This window comes from Hibiscus syriacus, unplaced genomic scaffold, assembly GCF_006381635.1.
Source record: "Hibiscus syriacus cultivar Baekdansim isolate YM2019G1 unplaced genomic scaffold, ASM638163v2 tig00117056_pilon, whole genome shotgun sequence".
NCBI lineage: Eukaryota > Viridiplantae > Streptophyta > Magnoliopsida > Malvales > Malvaceae > Hibiscus > Hibiscus syriacus.
The window spans coordinates 4,648,872-4,676,233 of record NW_024063539.1 but is presented as its reverse complement, the minus strand read 5'-3'; the positions used below and the strand labels follow the sequence as shown (position 1 = coordinate 4,676,233).

At 33.4% G+C, this 27,362-nt stretch overlaps 1 protein-coding gene and 1 pseudogene across 1 annotated transcript; both read left to right on the top strand.

The window, feature by feature from the left end:
- Positions 1-15,928: 15,928 nt before the first annotated feature.
- Positions 15,929-20,610, top strand: LOC120198368 (auxin response factor 5-like). The gene is made up of 14 exons (XM_039199721.1): positions 15,929-16,100; positions 16,327-16,439; positions 16,662-16,760; positions 16,856-16,912; positions 17,055-17,207; positions 17,290-17,374; positions 17,516-17,606; positions 17,689-17,853; positions 17,960-18,082; positions 18,199-18,274; positions 18,370-18,505; positions 18,604-19,883; positions 19,971-20,161; positions 20,246-20,610. Exons 1-14 carry the CDS (start codon positions 15,986-15,988, stop codon positions 20,409-20,411), a joined length of 2,850 nt encoding a protein of 949 aa, XP_039055652.1. The 5' UTR covers positions 15,929-15,985; the 3' UTR covers positions 20,412-20,610.
- A 3,519-nt stretch (positions 20,611-24,129) lies between these two features.
- LOC120198369 lies at positions 24,130-26,945 on the top strand (annotated as a pseudogene).
- Positions 26,946-27,362: the final 417 nt, after the last annotated feature.

Here is a 27,362-nt window from a genome sequence, read left to right as displayed (position 1 = left end):
ACTTTGGCTAAGAGATTTGCTTCTTGTATTAATGGGGTGATCGGTGAGAATCAGTTCGCTTTTATGGCCGGAAAACAGATCCTAGACTGCTCGTTGATTGTAAATGAGGTTGTTGACAATCTGAAAAAGAACAAGAGTGAAGCAGTTTTGATTAAAGCATATTTCAGCAAAGCTTACGACACAGTCGATTGGGGTTTTTTGAACTTGATTTTAAATAAAATGGGGTTTGGAAAAAGATGGAGGAGATGGATTTCAATTTGCATTTCGACGCCTATGATTGCCGTTTTGGTAAATGGATGTCCGTCAAAATATTTTCCTATAAAAAAGGGGCTTAGGCAAGGATGCCCGTTGTCGCCGTTCTTGTTTAATATTGTGGGCGAGGCACTTAGTGGTTTGTTGAACAAAGCGGTTGCTCTTGATGTTTGTCGTGGGGTTTATATTGGTTCAAGAAGAGTAATGGCTTCACACATCCAATTTGCTGATGATTTAATTCTGTTTTCTGAAGCTAATGAAGAAAAAATTATCAATTTGTTTCGTGTTCTTAGAATCTTTGAGATTGTCGCTGGGTTGAAATTAAATATGAAGAAAACGTTATTATTTGGCATTAATGTAGATGAGTGCGGAGTCAAAGAGTGGGCTGATTTGTTATCGTGTGATTGGTCTAGGTTGCCATCGATGTATCTGGGGTTGCCGTTAGGATATAAAAAAAACCTTAAGCAAATGTGGAATCCTATTGTAGAGAAGGTCAAATCTCGCCTCCAAGGATGGAAAGGAAAATTGCTTTCTTTCGGGGGAAGGATTACCTTGATTAAGTCGGTGTTGGTTAATCTACCAGTGTATTATATGTCCTTATTTTCTATGCCAAAAGCTATAGCTGGAACGATTAATAAATATATGGCCAGATTTCTGTGGAATATCAAGTCTAACAGAGGTATTCATTGGATTAATTGGGACACGGTGAGTGGTCCAAAATCTCACGGTGGTCTAGGATTGTTTGATGTCAAAGTTAGGAATCGAGCATTGTTGAATAAATGGATCTGGCGTTTCAGTGAAGAGATAGATAGCTTATGGAAGAGGATTATTGTTGCTAAATATCAGTATGATCCAGCTGCGATTCTGCCCAAAAGCATTAGCGTTAGAAGGATGACAGGGTTATGGACTGATATTGTGCTTCCGACATTGTCATTGGAGGATGAATTCTTTCAAAACGTTCGATGTGTAATGGGGAACGGTTCAAGAATATATTTCTAGTGTGACCATTGGACCGAGTTTATTTCTTTGAAGGTAGCTTTCCCAAGAATCTACGGGTTGGCTATTAAAAAACTCAGCAAAATTTGTGAGTTCGGGAGTTGGGTGAATGGTATTTGGCAATGGAGAATTGAGCTGAGGCGTTCATTGTTCTCTTGGGAATTCCAAGTGTGGAGCCAATTTATCCAAGCTATAAACAGAGATGCTGTTGCTAGTCCTGGGATAGACAGATTGTTGTGGTCTGGGGATTCCAATGGAAAGTATTCTGTTAGAGACTTTTGTATTCAATTGGCTTCAGCTGGAAAATCACAAGATCCTATATGGAATGTAGTGTGGAATAAGTTCGTACCTCCAAAAGTGGTTGCTTTTGTTTGGAAAGCGGTTTATAATAGGCTGCCAGTAGCGACAAAATTAATTAAGAGAGGTATTGCTGGTAGTGTTCAGCCGCTTTGTTCATTTTGTAAAGTTCATAACGAAGATGTTAGCCATGCTTTATGTCATTGTTTTGTTGTCTGGCAAGTATGGCAAAGGTGGTGTTTCCTATGGAATGTGAACTTCCCGATCCCATCGAACGTTAAACAACTTTTAGAAATATGGTCAGCTCAGAATATTAGAAGGAAATTCACTAAGCCTTGGCACCTCGGGTTTTTTGGACTGATTTGGCAGATATGGTTATGCATGAATAATTCTAGGTTCAATGGCGATTCTTTCTCAGTCGAACGGATTTTTAATCTGGTGTTATTGCAGGTCGGGTATTGGGCTAAAATTTTATGGTCGTCAATGGTCCCTCATGTGATTGATTTTGTGCGTAGTCCGGACTCCATCATTTCGGGATTCCAGTTCGATTTCTGGCTTCGCTACTCCAATGTAGTCTTCTATTATTTCGAAAGTTGCCTGTAATGCTTGCCGTTGGGAATGTCATTTTTTGTTCCTTGGGGGCTGTTTACTTGAAAGGTCTGCAACTTTTGGCCTCTCCTTTGTGTCGTTAGAATGGTGCCATTTAGTTTTGTGTCTCTCATGCTCTTTGCTCTTTGTTTTAGAATCTTCAGGGATAGTAGTTCGAGGGAGGGTTGATTCGTGTGTTGATATAGTTTTAATTGTATGACTTTCGCCACCCCAGGGTATACTCTTTTTCCTCCATTTAGGACTATGGAGGTTTTTTAATGAGGACCTGTTCGTGGCGTACTTTGTAACCTTCTCTAATACAAAGTACCCTCTTTCAAAAAAAATATTTATGAATCTTATCAACTTACGAATAGTTATCATGACTCTAGACCTGACTCCAATATTAAAGATTAGTATATAAGTCACTATATATGATCGAAAAGGGGATTCATAACTCTCTTCCTCTCCCTCGATCTGTATTCACGTTGTATATCATCTTCTTCAGCTCACCAGAACAACCAATCATAACTATCCTTCCAAACTACAAATGTTGAATCGTCAATCGCTATTACAATTATACTTTTGTCATTAACTTTAAAAAATCTTAATTTTTTTATTTAAATATTTAGTAAATCTCTAATCATTTTAAAATTTAATAACTAATCTTATAATATCTCATCTTAATTCCAATCTATAGGTATGTAATAACTTTTATTAAATTATGAATAAAATTTTAGACAGCTAGATGTGCTTTATATAAAATTTTAATTAATATTAAAAGATTCTTTAATTAATAACACTATTTAGTACTCTCTCCTTTTTTGCCTTAATGCTGATAATAATGCAAACGTGAGGACATCTTGCTTACTTCCACAATCGACTGGAGACAATCTTATTGACCTAGGTTACAACTTCGAACGAATTCCTCCACGTCTCAGTGTCGACTAATTAATATGTTAAAATATGACTCGTCAAATTAATCGCTCAAAAAAAATTTATCGACTCGATCAAATATTCAATCTTAAGTTTGTAAAATATCATTCTAATATTTTAAAGATATAATTGACGAAATTCAGAATTCGACGATAAGAATGTAGCCACTATTATAATTTAGTGACTATACAGATAATTTACCCTAGTTCTTAAAAATAATACTAACATCTTTGTCAATGCTTGGTCCATGACTCCTATCTCTATCAAAACAGCAATTCCTCGTCTGCAAAAAACCTTTTTTTTTTTTAAATAAAATTCTAAACCTTTATTATATGGCATCTTCTTCTTTTTAATTTATTTTAAATTTAGAAAGTCTTGTCCATTAATTTATTGATGTTTGGAAATGTGTTGAAGTTTTTTTTATAACATGAGACGATTATAAGGTTATACCTATTTATTTTTTTTAATTATGGGTAATACATCCTATAGATACAACTCTTCGAACTAAGACAAAAAAAAAACCTTCCTTTTGACAACAAATTTTTCCCAAAAGTAATTTTCACTAAGATTCATTTTCTATATATTCCCAGTATATTTCATGATTCATTTCCAATTTTTCTTGACTTTTTTTGGGGGGGGGAGGAATCCATGCCTTATATTATGTAATTTGTGAATTCGGTCTTTGTATTTTCTTTCAAAATTTAAAATTTTAAACTAAATTAAAACAATAGCAATAAAATCTGTTAAATCAAAATTTGTTACTGGTCCCAATTTATGCATAAAGTGTATTTTAATTATTGTTCTTCAATTTAATCATTTTTAAGTTCATTGGTTGTTTAAGTCAAAATTGTGGTTTTAAAATTCATAAAGCACAAAGATAAAAATTGATCAAATTATTACAATGCATTCACTAAATCCATAACTTGTGTACTATATAAGGTTTGAGAACAAAATTCAACCTTTATTTTATTCTAATCAAACAAACACTTTCTCATAAAATTTATCGAATTATTATGTTTTGACAATTAAATAAATATAATACATTATTTTATTAAACTTAAAATCATTGATTAAAATTTTGAAATAATTTACTTTTGATTTTTCTGTAGAAATAATGTTTTTTTTTTCTCTCTCTCTAGGCATATTCAGGGACATAACTACATGATATGGAATGATAATTTAGATCTTCTAAGTTAAATAATTTAACCCTTCCTAATATTATTTTTAATAGTTTGAAATGATTATAAAATACTATATGTTTAGAATTTTTTTGGTCATTGAAAAACGTGCATATACTATGCATACCTGCTCAAATCCAGATCCTATAATAAAAACATTTTCTTTTACCGTTGAGTTTACTAGTATAAATCTTGTTTCTTCCCCGAAACCAAACAAAACTGCAAAACCATATACCAAACATATAATTGCAAATCAACGGTATATAAAATCCAAGGCGTCCAAATTTTGTTGAATATGACCCTGAGCTCAAATCTATTGTTTTCGAAAGAAACATAAAAAAATATATCATTGCTATTTGCTAGCTGTCTAAGCATTTTCTACTATTCTTTGTAGCTGTCTCTTTCTTATGATATCCTTCAAAAGAAATGTAAACAATCTACTTATCCAAAAAAAAAATGTAAACAATCTTAATGGGAATTAACTTAAAAGTAATTAATTCTCCATTATAGATCTAATGGCAGATGTTTTGTGACCTTTTGACGTGATTAAGGAACACAATTATGTTAATATTTGAAGGACAGCTTGTGGTGGGTGGACCGTTTTGTTAGGTGTCAAAACATTACTTGAAACCACTAATCATTTACCTTCATTAATATATATAATATTCATCTTAATCATTGCATCAAATGATTGGAAATATGCCTCTAATTAGGTCAAAAGATTTGCAATAAGATTATAGCATTGGATTTCGCTTATGCTTTCTGCCTCGTTATTTGCAGAACTTTCCCCCCTCGAGCAGACATTGTTTAATATTACTATAATAACGAAAGAAACTATCCACCATTGTGTTTAGTTCAATAAGTCTTATTTAATTTTAATTAATCCGTTCAAAGAAGATATTACGTGTTGTCTTATCAGATATACAACCTTCGATAAAGATTATTGTGTTATTCTAAAAAAAAACTAAAAAAATTAAAAAAATTAAACTTAGTTCTTGTTGACATGAGATTGTATGATCATAATCGTAATCTTCCCAATCAATTCATAATATGCAGGGGGATAAAGACAAGGAAAGATGTTAAATTTGAACAAGACAACTGGGAAGGTAAACCAAACAAAGATGCCCCAAGTTATGACAGATGTTGCTGGTGTGCCATGAATTATATTCTGTGTATATGAGTATTTAATATTGTATTCAGCATTGCATTTGACGTTGACGGTTCCAAAACAATTTTTTTATAACAAAAGATCATATTTAAAAAAGGATAACAGAAAAAAAAACATTTTAAATCATAATTTTCGAAGTTAACTTTCAACCATAATAAATAATGGTAGACTAGGGCAAAGGCAAAAATAATCTACAATTAACTTGCTTAGGACAAAATATGAAGCATGTATTATGATTTGGAGAGGTAGAGACATTAATCTTACATTGAGAGAAATAAAGGGAGATCTTGAAATTTATAAGTGATTACGTTGAGCATTCTATTAAACAATTTTTTTGGAGAAAGAATAATAATCTCATGGCAAGTGATAACAGAGTGATTATTTGACTTTATGATTTCACACGCCATGCCCCAATGAAAGGAGTAGACAAAATGAATAACAAAGAAGGTACAATATTAAGAGTTTCACTGACAACATCAAAATGTTCCGAAACAAAGCAAGAAAAGGGAATTCAGAAAACAGATTATGCTCATTTCAATGCTGGTAGTAAGAAGAGCTTTTTAGAACATTCGATGTTCTGTCAGGAAAGCATCATGCAGCCGATCCCAGTCAATTACCAAACACTCATGTGAGCCGATATATGGGTCAATGTATTACCCGAGAACAAGAGATCTTCTTCAAATTGGTATGCCAGCAATCTTCATTAAACTTATGCGATTCTACGTTTTCTCGACTTATTAATGAGATTGTTGTACCTTGAGGGAGGAGTTGCACCCTCATCGACAGTTTTATCTTCCTGCCACTCTCTGTCTCTACTCTTCGTAGCACTCCTGTAAAATTAGACAGCAGTATTTACGTTAAAATCTTAGCAAGTTAACATATAGAAGGTTTACCATTTCAGAGCTTAAGTTTCTTACAGGACCTATCAAATTCTGAACTTTCCTCTGAATTTCTATCTAACCAAAAATGCTTCCAATGTGAAGGGGCATCAATGACCCGATGATGTTAAGTATTTCCTCGTCAAAACTGCAAACAAGAACCAATGTTAAAATCACAGTCATCACGTCTTTTACCACCGTACCTTCCGTTTAGCCAAGGCGAAAGAAGTAGAATAAAACAGAAACTCGGAATGTCGAAGATGCGGGGGGGGGGGGGGGGGACATATGCAGAACCAAGGCATAAGGCTGAATGATTGTAATGGATAAATTTGATTGTTTCATTTGAATTAACACTGAATGATTCACAAACTAAAGATTGACGGTAACCAAAATAGAACAGTATTTTGATAAACAGACATACGCCCTTGTTAAAGTAAAAGGATAGTTTTCTTTTAAAAGCAAATTTTCACTTCTTGACTGAAAAATGGATCATGGTTCCAACCATCATGACATGGCACTTGTGATATCTGCTGGCAAATATTTCCTCCTCGTCTTTCTTTAACAACAATGAATAAGCAACTAACAGGGGTTAATCAAATACGAAATGTAGTCTCTAGCCATTGACACGTACGCGACACGAAAATTGAACTTCAGAACAAGGTAACAAACTATTACTCACAGTTCTGCATTTAAACTATGTGCGGATGTTTTCAGCTGTTATTATAGCAGACGAAAAACCAAGAACAATGACGTTAATTGATTCTTGTGAAAGTTTCACTACTTCCCCTCTGTACATGAAAATTAGCATAGACGATATCTTAAGTGTGCACCTCATAGAGATGTATATAAAAGAAGACGATATCCATCACAAGGACAACTCAATAAATAGCATAAAATATCATGGAAAAACTACCTAAGAGCATATCCGGCTTCCGTGAAAGAACTAGGAGATTTGCTTTTAGATTGAAGCCGAAATAAGGTTGAACACCGGAAAGATTTTTTGCCTGATTATCAAGAATATTAACATCATAAGCCAATAAAACACCAGTAAAGGCTTCCTTAAATCTGCAAAGAAAATCTGAAAAGAAAAACTTATAGCAAGATAAAAGCAAATATTCACACATCATTTGATTATCATCACCACGTGAACGCAACCTATCTAATTCAATGTCGAAAAGACAAAATCTTAATACTTGAACCGAACACTGTGAATGAATTATCAGCAATATACAGACAAATAATACGTTTTAGCTAAAATTTTAGCTAAGACGGAGAATTTCATCATTGCCATTACATGCTAAAATATCATTTAAGATAAGATGTATAAATCTAACGATAATGTAACATTTAAAATGAAATGTCATGCAATACATCGATAAAATTTTGACCAAAACTAATTATTAATTATAGTTTTTTCTTTTTTAATATCATTTTTAAAATGTTGATTACCATTTACCTCTGTAAAAAAAATTGTTTGACCATGCATAAATAGATGAAATCCAAATGGGTTGGGCGGTTCGCCATTATTAATTTTATAATTACTATATAATTTAATATATAGTATATAATTTATTAAACTTGCAATAAAGTGGTGATTTTTAATCAATGATGTCAAAGACGTAAGCAAGACTTCACCTATGCACTTATAATATGGTCAATAGGTTGCCGTGTAATTAGGGTTGAAAATTTGATATCAACAAGATGAGTTTTAGTTTGACCTTATTTTATAAAAATATTTTTTAATTTTAATTTAAATTAAGTTAAATTGAATTTTGTAAAGTATGCACTCACAATATGGTCAATAAATTGAATTTTGTAAAGTATAAATTTAAATTATTATAATACTCATTTATATATATATATATTAAATGAAAATGAAAATGAAATTTTCAAAAAAATGAAAAAAATATATATTTACATTGATATAAATTGAGTGTAAATTTTATTTTAAATTTCGGGTCGATATTTTTTAAAAAAAATCATATTGAGTCTAGGCTCATATTTGAGTCAAAAAAATAACTTAATCTATTGTCATCTCTACATGTATGATGTAATTGAGTCAATCTAAAAATAGATTCATTGTCGGTTCAAATTCAATACTATATAAGTTCACAAAATAAATAAATATGTTCATGAACTAGATTGAATTTATATAATTCACAAACAACAGTAACATTGTATGTAATTGTTTAACATTTATTTAATTCAAAATATGAACATCAAATTTTGTTTGAATCCATTTACATGATTAGCATAAATTCGTTTATACTGTGAAAAATGTAGTGAAATTCAATTTTATAATATTATTTAAACAATAATGAAAATAAGAAATAGAGTTGAAGAAAGGATAAAAAGTGAATGGCATATATAGAAAAAGGGAAAAGAGAAAGCCCAAGAAGAAGGCATGAGTGTCGGCCCACCTCTCACAAACATCGATACGAAGATGGTGGACCAGCGGAAGGGAATGATAATGAGAAAAGGGGTTGTAATATCTTAAGGCCATGTCCCCTTGCACCCCTACATCTTGCACCGCTTCTATGCTTCCTTTATCCCACGCCTTCCTTCCTTTTCGATTATCACGCCCCAGGGTCCCCCCCCCCTTCTTTCATTTTCTCTCCTTATACCATCAACGCTTTTTTTTATTCCTTTTCCAAATAATCATCTCCAATCTCAATCATTTGTTTGCTATCTCAACTCCATACATTTTATCACTCATCCCTATGCAATATCTCCTTTTTGTTTCCTATACACTTAGGATAAATCACACATATACCACCGTTTAACAATATAAATATATTAAAATATTGTATTAATGGTTAGACATAACTTATAAATATACTGAGAAAGTCTCGTAATGTATTAGGGTTTATTTATTATAAAAGGAGATATAATCTAAACCTATGATATATTGAATTGAATAAAAATTCTAGCGCCGTCTAAGACACCGAGGACGTAAGCACATTGTTGAACCTCGTTAAAATTATTTGTGTTCTTTCTGTTTTCTTTACCCGATTATTCAATATTAACAATATTCGTTCAAGTGGTAAACAATTTAATATCACTTAAGTATCGAGTTTGAAATTTTGTATATGCATAAAATCTATGTTGAGAAACTCACTCACTAAAGTCAAATACGAGACACGTGTCGATCCAAATTAATCAGGACAAAACCCTAAGAAACTCGATAGCAACTTATATATATATATTAAATGAAAAACAACAATATACATATATATATATATATATATATATATATATTCTCTTCAATTATTCAATAAATATATATTCAGAATTGTTGTATAAAATTTTAATGATAAAATGTCAATTATCCCATATTCAAAATGAAATCATAAACTTATGTTTTAAAAAAATACATAAACTTGTGTTTCAAAAAAATGAATACATAAACTTCTAATTGTATAGTTTAAGTTGTGAAATCATGATTCAATGTCTCCAATTGCCAATAATTCTCAATTTTCCCCAACTTTTTTGGGGATAACCTGTGCACTTTGTGTAATTGGATAGGATTCTTTGTGTAATTTTGGTTAACAAAACGGCACCATCGACTTATACACGTCATGATAAAGTGAGTTAATTGCATCATTTGTCCCTAAATTATAACTCTCATTTTAAATTGGACCCTAAACTTTTGAACATTTTAATTTCATCCTCAAACTATGCTTTTATTTTAAATTAGTCCCCAAACTAAAACCCTCTTTCTGTATTGACCCCCAAACTTTTAAATATTCTAATTTCAACTTTGAAGTTTTGAATGATTTAGGGGATATTATCGGAATGTTCAAAAGTTTGGGGATTAATTTAGAATAAGGATCATAGTTTCATGATGAATTTAAAATGTTTAAAAGTTTAGGGACCAATTTAAAATGAATGTCATAGTTTACGGATGAAATTAAAATGTTTAAAATTTTTAAAACTAAATTAAAATAAGAATCATAGCTTAAGAATATATGTTGCAAATAACTCTGATAAAGTTAGCAAAAGCAAAACTTTCCCCTATGTTGTCAACCCTATACGGTGATATTGGTAGTACGACAATTTTGTAATTTATTTTTCTGCAACTGGTTAAGATTTTAACGATTTATGGTTAGTTTATAAACCGTATAAAATTATGATTTTTGAAATAAAATTGTACGAAGATAATAAGGATTTTTTATATAAAAAACCGTTGTTAAATATATATATATATATATAATTATATTTTTTTATTAAATTAATTCCACTTACTCATATTACCAATTCAATTATTTATTTTATAAACTAAAAACTGTCTCGTAAAAAATGGAAATGTTGATATAATTAATATTATAGTTATGTGACGTAAATCGTATAGTTTCTAACATTTTATTCCAACGAATATAGGTCATATCTTGACTTTTATAAAAGTAAGCTAAGAACTTTATATGATATAAAGTTAGTGGGTGGGTGCAAAAGCTATTGCTCGATATCGGATTTGTTTGGTCTTAATGTCAAAAAGGGTGGTCCATATTTGGGTTGTTGCCATAATTCACATAAGGGTCAACCTAACACATCTAACGTTGGATGTGAGGGTCTATGTTATGTACCTTTAACAAAATATACAATTCAGTATAGGTTTGTCACGTAGAATTCATGAAAATAAACAGTAGATTAATAATCAATAGATAAATAAAAATGTGTAATTAATGGTCTAATTAACAATACATTTTTAAATCCGAAAGAGAAGCTGATTGGTGAGTGCCATGATTGGCATGAAACAAAGGGATGAGATTAAAAAAAGAAGAAGCTAAGAATGCGACGAGTTTAAGTTCCAATGGCCATTGAACAGAGAGCTTAAGACTTAAGAGTCCAATTCTCAGTTCTTTAAGTGTACGCGTGCGGTGCACCGATTTCAACGTCACATGTGCACCGTCCGATCATATTTCTCATCCACATAGATTTGCAACCCTTCCATGTGATCGTATGATCATCACGTGCCTATTGAGAATGATCAATGACCCCAAAAAGTACCAATATATATATATTTTTGTTTAATATACACTTAGTTAATGTCTCTATAATAGTTAATACTTGAGAATATCAAATTTTATAAACTATTAAATTAACATTAATGTGATTTACATAAATTCATTTTTTAAAGAAATATAGTTAATAATTTTGGGTGTAAATGTTAAAATAAAAAATATGGCAAGATAGGTAATAAAATTATGTATGGTTATCACATTATTAAGTGCATCTAAGACACTGCTAAACAAAATCATTATCTAGATTTATCCATTTTTATTATTATGTAAAATTAGTGAAGGAAAAAACAAATCTATAATATTTCCAAAAGAGACATCTATTTATTTACATATTTGATGTTCCATTGATTTGGTTCGGCTTAGCATCCATGCAAGACCCACCATGCAAAAAGTTGTCCCCTTGGCCATCCCTTTCGGGGGCAACGCTTTGAATAATATATCCTATGGTTTCATTACTGTTTAATGCTACACTTCACTATCTTTACTATAGATGTGATATCTTTCCATACATTTATATCATGTATATATTGTTATCATTTATTTATATTTAATATTGTCAGAATTATGACGACGCCGTGCGTATTCAACCCTTGCAACAGTCCATCAATCATCACTTTTCTTATGTTCTTATTATTATTTTGGATAGATAATGTTTAAAGGAAATCTTGATTTCCTATATCATGACTACTTTAAAATACAACAAATGACAAACATTATTCAATACATGTATTTGAAAGACTCAAAATCAACAATTTTGAATAAAATTCATACTATATATATTTTGCTTTTGGTCTTTTTTTCTTTCTTTTTTCCATTTGTTACCATTGTTTTACAATCTATTACAATTGTACTGCCACGTAGTCAAAAGCTCAATTTATATGATGCATTTTTAGAGATATGTTTGATATGATATATCTTTATTTTACGTGATACAATAAATATTAATTCAATAATTAAACTTAAACGAATGTTAAGTAAAAAAATATTTTTTAAGATGACATTTAGATAAAAAGAGGTTTTTATTAATTTAATAAAGTAGTAAAATTCGTTAGTTTATTTTTTTAGCCAAAGAGATAAACTAAACCATTAGGGTAGTAACTCTAGATTGAGTTCATGTCAACTCCCAACGGGAGACAATACAAGTAAAACAAATTTAATATAAATTCATTTATATTAAAAATAATATAAAAAATCACGTCCTTATGAATTCAATCTTTAGTATCATCTTCGTACCGCTTCAAGATTATTGACGAGGGATCATAAAATTAATATTCTCAATAATATAACTTACAGTTAGCGCAGTTAATTAATCAATAATTATATTTTCTTTTCGATAAATATATTGTATTAGTATATTTCACAATTTTTACAGTAACATCTTTTTTTTGGATAAGTAAAATTTTATTCATCTAAAAGAGAGCAACATAGGTGCTACAAGAGACATAACAAACAACTAAATCAGCCTCCAATTTAGGCACAGCCGCCTATTTACAGCGTCTACCCTATTAATGTGACACCTATACAACTTAGTTCTAACTGCCTCCCTTATATTATTTACAATTGAATCAGTCGAACGAATCACTCCACTAAAACTCTTGTGATTACGTTCCTCCCAAATAGAGGAAACAAACCCAGTCCAAGCTAGCTTAAGGATATGGACTAAGAGGGACTGACTTACCTTTAAAATTCAAAATCTTACAGTGAATCACATCATCCCAGCACCTCAGCATTTGATGTTGCAGTCCACAAGCATGCATAACAGCACACCATATCTCATTCGCAAAGGGACATTCCAGAAATAGATGGTTGCGAGATTCCTGGCCTACCCCACACAACCCACACACATTGTCAGTCACAATTCCAAAACGACCTAATCTGTCTTTAGTAGGCAGCCTGTCAAGCAATGCCATCCAATCTACTAGAGAGAATTTAGGGACATGAGCTGGGAACCAAATGAGCCGATGCCATGCAACATTATCTATCCTGTCACGGATGCTATCCCAAATCCACCTACCTTCAATTTGAGATAAGTTAGCCATAGGACTGAACAGTCTTCTAGCCTCCTCTCTCAGCTTAATCAACTTGCTAAGAATCCAGCTGAAATGAGGTTTACTGACAACGTTCCAATAGTCAACAGTCTTTGGAGTGTATAAATTCTCCAAATTATTACGGGTCCATATTGTACTTTTTGCATAATGAAGGGTAACTTTAATTCTTGCATTGAATTGATATCGGCCAATAAGAATAAACAAAGTTGATGTCATCATATGAGGACATAGATCGGAGGCACATAAATGTGTTAGATTCATAGATATAAATAAGGAAGCAAAGGAATTATTTGGCAGCCCAAATTTATATTTCATCTTAAATGTTGCTGTATAAGTTTGGACAAAACTTCATTTACTAGATTTGCATTTAAATCCAACGAGTGTCCTAACAATACTATTAAAAGTTATTTAATTTATTATTTACAAATATTGTCAAAAATATATATCATAATTGATAATTATGTTAATGTATTCAATGCATTAGGTGAAATATTGTTACATATTCGGGCGAATCTATTTATAAGAGTAACTAAATTTTGACTCGAAAAAATTGATTTTTTTACTTGATTAAATATTAAGAAACTTAACTCGGCTTGTAATTTTATAAACAATACTCAACTCAGTTGAACTTGAAAAAACCACATTTTTATTGAGTAATTAAAAAATCAGTTGGTCTAGTGGTTTGAGACACTAGATCTCTTAAGCAAAGGTCAGATGTTCAAAATCAAAATATATATCATAATTGATAATAATGTTTATGTATTCAATGCATTGGGTGAAATAATGTTACATATACGGGGTGAATATATATAAAAGGGTAAGCAAAATTTGATTCGGAAAATTTGATTTTTTTTATTTAACTCAACATTAAAAAACTTAACTTGGCTCGTCATTTTATAAAATTTACTTAATTTGAAAAAATTTAACTCAGTTAAACTCGAGAAAAAACTATCTTCATAGAGTGATCAAAATATGAAAAATTCGAAAGTTAAGTCATTAAATTGAAATTATTAAAATTTTATAATCAAAATAGGAGTAAGAAGATAGTTGAGTGATGAATTATATAATTTACTCTAATATTTTAATTGAATATAAATAATAAATACTTTTAACTTTTACAAATAAAACTAAAAATTTAAATCCAGATTCAATTTTTAAAAAAAGAAAATGTGCGTACCGTACCTAACTATTTTTAATAAATTTATTAATAGAATCGTACGTAAAAAGGAAATTATTTGTAAAAAAATATTTTTTGAATAGTAATTGTAAAAAATATTAAAATGAATAAAAGCAGGCAACCATATATTTTGTAATAGGAAACTATACATACAATGGCAAGTTGCAAAAACTAGAGTAATAGTATGTGTGACGTGAAGAAGAAACGGCGCCTGACAGCGGAGTCAGGAAAATAAGGCAACACGTGTCAGCTCCAAAATGTTCCCCACTTTCCTCACATTGATTTGTCGTGAACCGCACGCGGGAGACGATCGGTCAAATTATCATACGCAAAAATAAAAAATAAAAAACTTCGAACTTATTTATTATAAGTTAATAATATTCAATAAAAATAAAATTAAATAAAAACACTTTCACACACACGACGAAAATTGGAGAGGACTCGAAACAGCCAATCCACGTTGTCCACGTGCTATGATACGCCACGTAGACTTGTTCATTATCCTACGCAGTCTTCTCTCTCCTCTTTGTTTAAAAAGAAAACTTTATAATTTTTTTTAATTTCTTTATGCTCTTACACTGTACTATTTTCGTGTTCCGTTAGTTTTGCTATGTTTTTTAGACATTTATTTTATTTTAATTTATTATATTATATATATAATGCATTGGTTTGAAGTTTAAAGCTGCAACGGAATCACACCCATATAGAAAGTGTATGCGCAGGATAAGAGCATGCACACTCTTCCTAGTTTCAAGCAACTTACACATTCATTCTATTTGTTTTGGTATTATAAAAACAGAGTGGCAAAAATCGAAAATATACTAGTTTTTTTTTACTTTGGGTTTTGTTTTTATTTTCTTTTCATGGTAATGTAGCTAGAGAGGGGGAAGGAATCAAAGTGAATGATGAGAGGATAGTGGAGTTTTCATTGAAAGGTCTTTATCTTTTTTTTTATAGAGAGAGAGAAGCTAATATACTCAAATGCTATGGTCGGCGTGCTTTGATGCCTGCTAACTGAAGGGGGAGGGAAGGTGTTAGCTTTTTGGTCATTTCAAAAAGCCCACACAAAAAGATCTGTTTTTCTTCTTCCCAGTGTTGTTCCCTTTTCTTTGCAGGTTTTTGTTCCTTGATTTTGGACTTTGATTCTGCTGCTGCTGCTGCTGCTGTTGTTTGTTTGTTTGTGTTGTTGTAGAGGGGCTAAAAGGTTTCTCCTTTCTGGACCAATTGGAGAGACCTTTTGTTTTTTCATGTGTGCCATGATACTCCTTTTACCCTTAGAATAATCTGTCCATCTTATAACATATAGGAGCAATGGGGATGGGAATTCGTTTCTTCTCCTTTTGGAAGTTCATGGTCTTCTGTTTTTCTTCAGTGAAGATGTAAAGGTTGGGATCTTTTCTTTGAGTTCTTATTGTGAAAGAGTCTAGAAAAGGAAGAATTCTTTTAGCAATGATGGGTTCCGTTGTTGAAGAGAAGATGAAACCGGGAGCTTTGGTTAATGGAGGGACACAGTCGGCTCTGCTCGAGGAAATGAAGCTATTGAAAGAAATGCAACATCAATCTGGTTTGTATTATTTTCAAAATTTCTTCTTTTATGTTTTAGTTTTAATCCAATATGCAAGAACCGTTGACGTTTTCTCTTCACCATAGAAGCTCACAAATGAAAGATGTTAAAGTTATTTATTACTTGGTTTTAATGGCGACACATTTAAGTCTTCCAAAAGTGTTAAATAAGATAATCTCTGTCGAAATCATGCGTGTGATGGATTTGTTTTCCTGACTGATCCCAGGGTCCCGAAAGGCTATCAATTCCGAGTTATGGCATGCCTGTGCTGGTCCACTTCTTTCTTTGCCTCAGGTGGGAAGCCTTGTGTATTACTTCCCTCAAGGACATAGCGAACAGGTTTGCATTTATTTCTCATACTTGATTATCAGTTGTCTTCTTTCCGTTACATTGTTTTCCCTTGTTTATTATTTTGACATTCATTAGCATTAAACATAATGAGACCTTAAAACGTTCAACTTGGAAGGCCTGCTTTGCTTTCTTTCATGTCGTTTTTGATGTTATTTTGTTCAAGAACCAAAGGACTAATGGTGGTTTTTTTTTCTTTTTTCTTTTGAGCAGGTTGCTGTGTCCACGAAAAGAATGGCGACCTCTCAAATTCCCAACTATCCAAACCTTCCATCTCAGCTAATGTGCCAAGTTCATAATGTTACATTGCATGTATGTCATTTATATATGATTTTTAGTCACATTGGGACATTAACATCATTTAGGCTTGATAACTCAGATGTTTCTTTCTTTGTAATCTTTGACAGGCCGATAGAGATACCGACGAAATATATGCTCAAATGAGTCTTCAACCAGTGAACTCTGTAAGCTTCTCTAGTTGGATAACTATACATCTCAAACTCTTATGAATTTTCCATATATTCGGACTTGATAAAAAGAAAGAACGCTTTTTGACATTATGATCCACTGCACTGCCCTCATTTATAAAGATTTGAGTTTGGTTAGGAAAAAGATGTGTTCCATATACCCGACTTTGGATTGAAGCTGAGCAAGCATCCAAATGAATTTTTCTGCAAAACCTTGACTGCAAGTGATACAAGTACACATGGTGGTTTTTCAGTGCCACGTAGAGCAGCCGAGAAGCTCTTTCCTCCATTGGTGAGGTTCTTGTAGGTTGATCTAAGTGATGCCGGTAACATTATGTGAATTCGCATGACCCTTTTTTTAATCTGTTTTTCAGGATTATACCATGCAACCCCCAACTCAAGAGCTTGTTGTAAGAGATTTGCATGATAATACCTGGACATTTCGCCATATATACCGCGGTGAGTTTTATTTTGATTATTTATCATCTGTTTTATTAAGTAATCTTATTCAATGACTAGAATTGGGCAAGATGTGTATATCTGTAAAGATACATTTTTGACAGTGAATCTTGAGCATAATATATGATTTTTTTTATGCAGGGCAGCCAAAGCGACACCTTCTTACAACCGGGTGGAGTTTGTTTGTCGGATCAAAAAGGCTTAAGGCCGGTGATTCTGTGCTCTTTATCAGGTATGCCATAGTCACATACTAGCATGTGTTTGGTGCAAGATATTTCAACTGCTATATTCATGATTATGTCTTCTTGATTTAGGGATGAGAAGTCACAGCTAATGGTGGGTGTAAGGCGTGCAAATCGTCATCAAACAACATTGCCGTCATCAGTTCTATCTGCTGATAGTATGCACATTGGTGTTCTTGCTGCCGCTGCTCATGCTGCTGCCAATAGAAGTCCATTCACAATTTTCTACAATCCGAGGTATGTTTGATAGCATTCATACACCACCGAGTTTTTCCGTCAATTCTTTCTCTCCATCACACTTATCTTCTTGCTCTTCCTTAATCTATTTCTTGATTTTTTGCAGAGCCTGCCCTGCGGAATTTGTCATCCCTTTACCTAAATACCGGAAATCAGTATATGGCTCTCAAGTCTCAGTTGGAATGAGGTTTGGTATGATGTTCGAAACAGAAGAGTCTGGGAAACGTAGGTAAGTTGGCTAATAGTTTTTCATCCTCTCACCATATGCTGTATAGATTTTTCTACTTGAGAAAAAAACAACAAAATATCTACATATTTCTTCTAATGTTTCTCAACTTTCTGCAGATATATGGGTACTATAGTTGGTATCAGTGACGTGGATCCTCTGAGATGGCCTGGCTCGAAGTGGCGAAACCTTCAGGTTTGCTTTCATCGAACTCAACACTGTTTAAGCTGAAGAGCTTTGCTTTCTGGTCGGTTTAAACATCGAAGGTCTTGTATTCGTTCTCGAAACAGGTTGAATGGGACGAACCTGGATGTAACAATAAGCAGAATAGGGTGAACGCATGGGAAGTCGAAACTCAGGAAAGCCTCTTTATTTTTCCTTCATTAACTTCAGGTCTCAAGCGACCTTTATATCCTGGATTTTCAGGTAAGCTTCTGAGTTCTGTTTGTAACATTGAGTGGTGGAGGACAGTTTTAGATGCTTACCATTGTGTGTGCTCGTTTCTTATTTTTTTATGCACACAGGAGCAGAATCCGAATGGGGAAGCTTGATGAAAAGGCCCCTCCTCCAGTTTCCTGAAAGTGGGAATGGGAATATTCCCTATTCGGTCTCGAATTTATGTTCCAAACAATTTGTGAAGATGATGTTGAAGCCTCAGATTATTAACCGTTCCGGAATTTTCGCATCTGGTTTACAACAATTCACTGATGTTAAGCCATTTTCATTAGAAGAAATGAAGAACTTGCAGTCTGGAAGCAACCAAAAACTGCAGCTTATCCAATCAGAAAATATGACAATCGAGAACCAAAATCTTCCCAACTTGGTCCCTGACCAATCCAATCCAATCAACTCAAATATTTCCAAAATCAATCCTAATGGGAATCCACATCCTGCAAACAAGTTTGAAAGGCTAACACAAGCTGGGACTGGGAGCAGTAATGAAAAGATAAAGTTGGAATCAAAGCATTCCACTGAGCAGTTGACTTCAGCATCCGAATGCAATGAGGAAAAATTGGTGGTGAATGCTACAAGTCTGACTATGTCGAATCAACTTTCTTTCCCAAACCAGAACCAGGTTCCACTCCAAGTGCAAAATAATCCATGGCCGATGCAGTCACCATTGGATTCATCTGTCCTCCAAGCTGATCTTAATACCTTAAATAGCTTTCTTCCTTTTCCAGACACCGATGAGTGGACGTCAAACCTTTCTTCTTGCCAACCTTTTGCTGGGGTATATAAATCACCTGGTACCGTACCAATGGTTGGGTTACAGGACTCTTCAGCCATCTTTCCTGTTGATACCGATGCTTTGTTAACTACAGTTGGTCAGGATATGTGGGATCAAAAGCTGAATAATTGCAGGCTTTCATTCCAAGCTGACCAATTGACTCCATTCACTCAGCACGATCCGTGCAGTCTTAATTCTGGCGGGGTGAGGGATTTGTCCGATAACAGCAATAATCAAAGTGGGCTATATAGCTGGCTTAATGTTGATGTTAGTAATGGTGGTGGTACTGTGATTGATCCTTTTGTGTCCAGTGCCATTCTAGATGAGTTTTGCTCATTGAAGGATGCTGATTTTCAAAACCCTTCAGATTGTTTGGTTGGGAACTTCAGTTCTTGTCAAGATGTTCAATCTCAGATTACCTCAACTAGCCTTGCGGATTCTCAAGCTTTCTCTCGACAAGAATTGCCCGACAGCTCCGGTGGCACGTCTCGTAGCAACATTGATTTTGACGAGAGCGGACTTCTGCAAAACGGTTCCTGGAAGCAAACGGCTCCACGTGTTAGAACATATACAAAGGTACAATAATCTAGATTCTGGATATGTAAATTCTCGAGTCATACTGTATTCATGTGTCTATAACTCTTCTTGGTCCGATTCTGACAGGTTCAGAAGGCAGGATCTGTAGGAAGGTCGATCGATGTCACGAGTTTTAGGAACTATGATGAACTAATCTCTGCAATTGAATGCATGTTTGGACTCAAGGGTCTGCTGGAAGATCCCAAGGGTTCAGGCTGGAAACTGGTATATGTGGATTATGAGAACGATGTTCTCCTCGTCGGGGATGACCCTTGGGAGTAAGTTTATCTGCAACTGTTGTATATTTCTCAGTCCGAGCATTAGCATCCACCTTCTAATGGCTAATGGTTTGGTCTGTGCAGGGAATTTGTCGGGTGTGTTCGCTGCATCCGAATTCTATCACCTACAGAAGTACAACAGATGAGTGAAGAGGGGATGAAGTTGCTCAACAGTGCTGCAACAGTGCAAGGCATGGATGGCTCTGATTCAGAGGGTTGCAATGCAATGCTGAAGGTTCCACCTAGCTGAGTATCGTTCCGATATGAAAGTGGTCAGGGAGACTCAGATCGCTGAAACCAGATGTATTCAACTAGTATGTCTGTAGTAGAGTTGGAAATGTTATGTATGAATTCTAAATTTACATTTTTCAGCAGGAAAATGAACTTTCAGCAAATAGGTGTACCAATCAGAACATAAGTTTTGCTGATGAGTAATGAGAGATATATATTTCTAAGATTCATTACATCCTTAAGATAGTATAACAAGAACAACATAGCTGTTTTATATATTCTTCAAAGATATGAACTGAAATCATGAAATTCAAGGAAAATGTCACCTTGAGGTACAATGAATATCAATGAAGAACTTCAAACAATTTCCGTGAATTCCACTACGAAAATACTAAGAGATTCAAGAGGTAAAAAGGGGTTTCAGATTACAGAAGAGAGTACATCCTTCACCATTTTGCAGCGTTTATTCCAGCTTAGAAATTTGATGAATTTGCACAATTTTTGTGTGGATATAAATAGAAATTTGAAGCAATATTTTCCAACATCCATCAGTTTCCTGGAAAATCTTTGATCATAAGATTCTCACCGGCTTTTGTAAAACAGCAGATAGATAAATTTCTGGTTTTCCTGCATCAGTTCTCTCCTACAACCCATTTCAGCTTCTTGTATCCGAATCTTTCAATCAAACGAGTTAAAGCTCTCTTCTTGTCATCATCAGAACAACAAAAATTATCGAACCAAAACAAGCCACCGGCCCTTACAATGCGGTCTATATCGAACATCAAGAACTCCAATTTCTCCGGTTTACCTCCAACATTTAATCCACTCGTGGCATGAACCAAATCGAATACATTATCATAGAAAGAGAACCTATGATCCAAGCTCAAAAACGAAGGGAAAAGTCCGAGGCCCAGCACCAATATGGAATCCAATTCTAATCCCACCATTCCACATACCTAACACATCATCCATGAGAAAACCAATCTTGTTTCTAACCTTAACATATCTTTGAGTCTCGTATCCATTAACTAAATCAAAGCAATCGACACAATCTCTATTCAATATCTTCCCTACTCGATTTTTTTATTAATATGAGATAAATATATATAACGAGTGAGAGAAAAAATAGAGAGAATTGAAAGAAAGAACTTAAAAAAACTATAAGGTGTTTGTAAACTAGTCGCAGCTAGTGTCGTAGTGTTATCATATTGGACAAAGTTGTTGTCAAATTAAGGAGGCAAGAATATTGTAGAAGCATATAAGGCGGTGTATTACATATATATATAAATATATATATATATGTATATGTTAGACATAAGAGTAACGAGAGAGAGAAAAAATAGAGAGAATTGAAAGAAAGAGCTTAGCAAAGCTATAAGGTGTTTGTAAACTAGCCACAACTAGTGTCGTAGTATTGTAATATTGGGGTAGTGTCGTTGTAACAAATTTTGTTTCGTATCAATAATAGTTCGAGTGTTATAAATTACCGAGTGTCCATCTACACTTCCAACAAGTGGTATCAGAGCTTGGTTTGAGTTTAACGTGGTGGAGAAGATGACCAACATGATTCAATCACAAATTCTGAGATTAAAAAAGACGAATTATGGAAATTGGAGCATTCAAATGAAGGCGTTACTTGGCTCCTAAGATTGTTGGGATATCATCGATGATGGTTACACCGAGCCTGAAAATGCAGCAGCAGAAGCAGCCCTGACCAATGAAGAAAAAAAAGTATTGAATGAATCCCAGAAAAAACGGAAAAAAAGACAAAAGAGTGTTGTTCTTTATTTTTCAAGGAGTAGACGAATCTATATTTGAAAAAATTTATGATGCGAAGACTGCAAAATAAGCGTGGAAGAGTTTGCAAAAATCTCTACAAGGTGCCGAAAAAGCAAAGAAGAATACATAGCCACAACAGCGTGCACTTGCCAATAATCTAGTCTCCCATAGCCGAAGCAAACATATTAATACAAAGTATAACTTTATACGAGAACAAGTGAAGAACAAAAATGTGGAGCTAATTTACTGCAGAACTGAATATCAACTAGCAGATATTTTCACAAAACCATTGAGAGCAGATATATTCAACCGACTCAAAGAAAAACTTGGAATGGAAAATCGAGTTTGAGGGGAGTGTTGGAAGTCAAACTCAACTTGTTGAAAGAATTGTGTAGAAAGCTAAAACGTGATAGTGCACTAAACCTCTAGAATATGTCGGCAAGATTAAGGAGGCAAAAGCTAGAATTTTCTTGAATTACTTAATTATTAAGGTGGTCCTATAAAAAACATATGTTGACAACAAATTGATGTTATAAAAGCTCAGGAATTAGCTGACACCAATCAAGAGTTTCACCACAGCAAGGGACAAGCAAATTAAGGCGTCAATAATATTGTAAAAGAATATAAGGCGGTGTATTACATATATATATATATATATATATATATATATATATATATATATATATATATATGTTAGTAGTCTTGAGTATAAGGTGTGCGTGTAATACATAAGAGTAATGAGTGAGAAAAAAAATAGAGAGAATTGAAAGAAAGAGCTTAGCAAAGCTATAAGGTGTTTGTAAACTAGCTGCAGCTAGTGTCGTAGTATTGTAATATTGGGGTAGTGTCGTTGTAACGAATTTTGTTTCGTATCAATAATAGTTCGAGTGTTATAAATTATCGAGTGCTCATCTACGCTTCCAACAAAGATACTAAAAAACAATTTCTTGCGAATTTTATTCTCGAAAGAAATCATAAATTATCAATTTAGTCATTTTACAAGTCAATAACTTAGATTTGAACATACAAAATACGAGACTAAAAGAAAAACTATCAAATGTAACAATTCAACGATTAAATATCAAACATAATATTCACAATTTTTATTTTAAAAAATTTTTAATAGTATTTTAATAAATATTTAAATTTTTAGTAATTTAACTTTTTGCAAATTGTTTATTTAATTTTAAAATAAATAAACCTCTTAACTTTAAAAAAATCAATTTGATCCTCAAACTCCTTAAAAAATAATTTAATTAATTTGTCACTTTATTAGTCATCGTGGATCACTACGTCAGCATCGTAAACTACACGTTAACATCGTAACAGTCAACAACGAAAATCATTGCTCAAAGGCCACATTGAATTTTTTTTTTTTGGAGTTTGAAGGCCACAATAAGTGTAAAAATAATTTGACGGTCACATTGATTATTTTGGAAATGTTTGAGGGCCTCACATATCATTATACATCAATTATTTTTTAATATTTTTATATTTTATATTTAAGATAGTTTTATTTTTTATAAAAAAATTGAATAAGTCCTTAAATTTATAAAAAATGAATTAAAAAAATAATTGAACACATTTATTACATCATTAGTCACATCATTAACTAAGTGGATCGCTATAGTAACACGACTGACTGACACATCTACATCGTAAACTATCACGTCAACATTGTTATATTCAACGAAAGAAATCATTGGTCAAATGGTCACATTAGTTTTTCTTTTCTAAGTTTGAGGATTATATTAAATGTAAAAATAATTTGAGAGCCACATTAGTTATTTGAGAAAAGTTTGAGGCCCTTGCATACCATTATGCTTTTTTTCCCCTTAAGGAAATGAAGTGGTGCGTTTTTATCAGATATGATCGAACAAAAAACGCCGCGTTATTTTGACAGTGAATGGCTTTTCAGAGTGACGAAAAGCCACTCCAAAATATCATTAATATTCCAGAAACCATATATAAATGTATTAAAAAAAATTATCTCAATCCCGAAAACTGAATTACGGATTTTTTCAATAATGGGAGCATCATCTTCGACGGAACAGTCGATATCGGCGGAGCAACGAGAGTTGGAAAGCCTCGCCGCTTCTACGGGAGCTCTTCCGTTGCTTCAAAAATCGTTCTCAAAACTCTCCGATCCTCAAACAAACACAATATCCATCCAAACCCTTCAGGTAATGTTAATTTACAAAACCAATCATCCTTAGTTTCATTCAATCACTTCATTTTTTACGATACCCTTTTCTTAATTTATTGTTCACATTGATTACAGCAATGTTTTCTTTTGAGTTACGAGGATCCAGTTTCCGAATCACAACAAAAGCCAGAGTCTTTACCCAGTTTGTTGGAATATTTAGGATCGTCAATAGTAGACTTGTTTTTCATGCCTGAAAAAGGTGGCATAAACTGGATAGGGTTTCTAAGAGGTTATGTGTAGTGCTGTGGGAGAATGTCTACATCGATGTCTCTTAACATTTTGTTGAGGATATTTGCTATGGCAGTGAAAAAATCGGGACTTTCTTCGAATTTGGAGTTCGAATCGGACGATGCTGATTGCAAGATCAATGGGTCTTTACTGCCCTCTGATTTGCTTCTGCTTCTTTGGATGTGCTGGGCTATGTTGTGGAATGTCAGGACTTTGAAATCTTCTGAAAGGAAAGGGAAACTGTTGTTGCCTTATATTGATCATTTGGTGTTGTCTGCTGTTGTTTCATGCGGTGACGTCAATAGCAGCTTCGATATGTGGGATTGTGATATACTGAGCTTGGATGTTCAGCTTCCTGTAGGAAAGTTTCTTAGTTGGGCGTTATCGACGGCCCCGACACTTTCAGACTGTTTTACACAATTCGTTACTGGAAGACTTCAAATCTCAGTTATTGAAGAGGGCTGTATTGTTGGCTTTATATTTGTCTATCACCGAATTCCCTTATTTTGTTCCGTTTTCCGCTTGCATGTGTACCTGACATCCACTCTATTTTCTTCTGCAACTTTGGTGCAATATTATTATGCGAAAATCAGTTGATCTAGTTGTATGTTTCACTAGTTAGATACTTATTTCTTGATGAATTGTAGGATGAAGCAGGACCTTCAGAATCGATTTCAGGAGATATTTCTTCGAAGTCATCTCAAACTTTACTTTTAACACGCGGAAGGGTATGGTCTGTTTCCTTGGGATCTAGAAGCACTGTTAGTGAAGAAATTTTGAAGTTATGCTTCTCTGTTGATATTGATGTAACAGATGAAAATCTTCTGTATTGGTTTGTCATTTCCCCTTTAATGTCATGATACTCTAAAGTATTAGAGCTCTTGGAGATACGGTGCATCTTTTGTATGTGTTTTGTATGACCTGTATTTTTTACTTTTTATGTATTTGGTTGGTTGTTTTCGACTTTGTAGGTCATCTGCTCATGGGAAAGGCTTGAACAGATTCTGGTCAAATGTCAATGGTTATCATGGTCCATTACTTATTTTGATTTCTGGATGCCTACCAGGATAATAACAAAACTAGGAAATGGATCATAGGAGCACTTGCACAGCAGGGTTTTGAAAATAAGGATAAATTCTATGGGAGCTCCGGGAACCTATATGCTATAAATCCAATCTTCCATGTATTTTCACCTTCAGGCATGTGATCAAACAAGAGGAAATATGTCACTGGTCGGTTTTGTCTGTCTTTTATTTCCTTTTTTCGTGGAGTATGGGAAAGAGGGTCTTGTTGAAGAGTCATATAAAGGATTTTAGGATTAATTTCTTACCTGACCAATCTCATCAAGTTTCTATCAGGCAATGTTTTGGTTGATGATTTGGTGAATGCAATTACTTGTAATTTTTAATAGGGAAAGAGAACTTTGTTTACAGCCATTTGCACCCTAAAGGAAGAGTTTATGAAGCACATCCAAAGCCTGTGGGAATTGCATTTGGAGGAACTACTACAAATGAGAGGATATTTATGGATGAAGATTTTACAAAGCTGATTGTTCTCCATCATGCAATGGATAAAACTTACCAACATGGTTCCCTTATCCCGAATCAGGTACATAGAACTGTAATATATAGTCTCGTATAATAAATGCCAAATCATGTAAAGCTGTTAGTTCATACCACCAGTTTGTCTTTTGTCTCTTAGTCCTAACCCTCAGGATAACTATATCTGTTATGAACTTTTCTGGTTTTTCAACATGGAAAGAAACTGATTTGGGCCAATGCTGAACTATGATTTGATTTGTTGCAGGGGTTTCTACCAGTGGAAGCTTTGATATCAGAAGTCGAAGTTTGGGGTCTTGGTGGTAAGAATGCAAAGGAAGTCCAGAATTCATACAAGAAGAGAGAAGAACTCTTCACGGAGCAAAGACGAAAGGTAACCGAAACCCTTTAAGATTTAAGTAGATTACAAACCCTTTAATATGTACAATTAGCAGTTAAGCTTAAGGCATGAACCTACCCTTCTGCAGGTTGACTTGAAAACGTTTGCAAATTGGGAAGATTCACCCGAGAAGATGATGATGGATATGATGGGTGATCCCAACCAAATACAGCGAGAAGATCGCTGAGCAACTGAACTCGAAAGGAAACCATCATCATACACTATAATATTCTTATTTTTTAATAATATAGAGCGGGTCATTATTCATGGAGATCATCTGTAACTATTTGAGAGAGATGAGTTCTATAGAGAAAATAGTTTCTTTGTTCTGTTGTACATTGGCTGTATAAATTTGAAGAACATAAGTTTTAACTGCTGCGGGGCTCCTTCTACCGTTATAACATACCAAAAAAAGGCAGCAGCATCCAAAAAATGCAGTAATAAGAAAGCATGGTGAATTGATTCATTAAGGCACTCTTGCCCAAAATTTAAAATCTTGGTTAAATGGAAAAAAAGAAAAAGAAAAGAAAGGTGAAACCTATAATTGAACTATTTGCAAAACCAGGTATATTAGTATTTTTTTTAACTGATGCTTGTCTCCGTCCATTTTCATTCTCTTTGCATTAGGGTGTATTAGAGGTGCACAAAAAATCTAAATATTCGATTTTGCGTAAAAAATATTCGAAACCGGATTTGGGAAAAACCGATTTTTTTAAAATCGGATCGGATATTTTAAAACCGGATAGTATAACCGGTTTGGGAAAAAATTAGACGACCGGATTAAAAATCGGTTTGAAAAAACCCGGATAAAAAATTAGT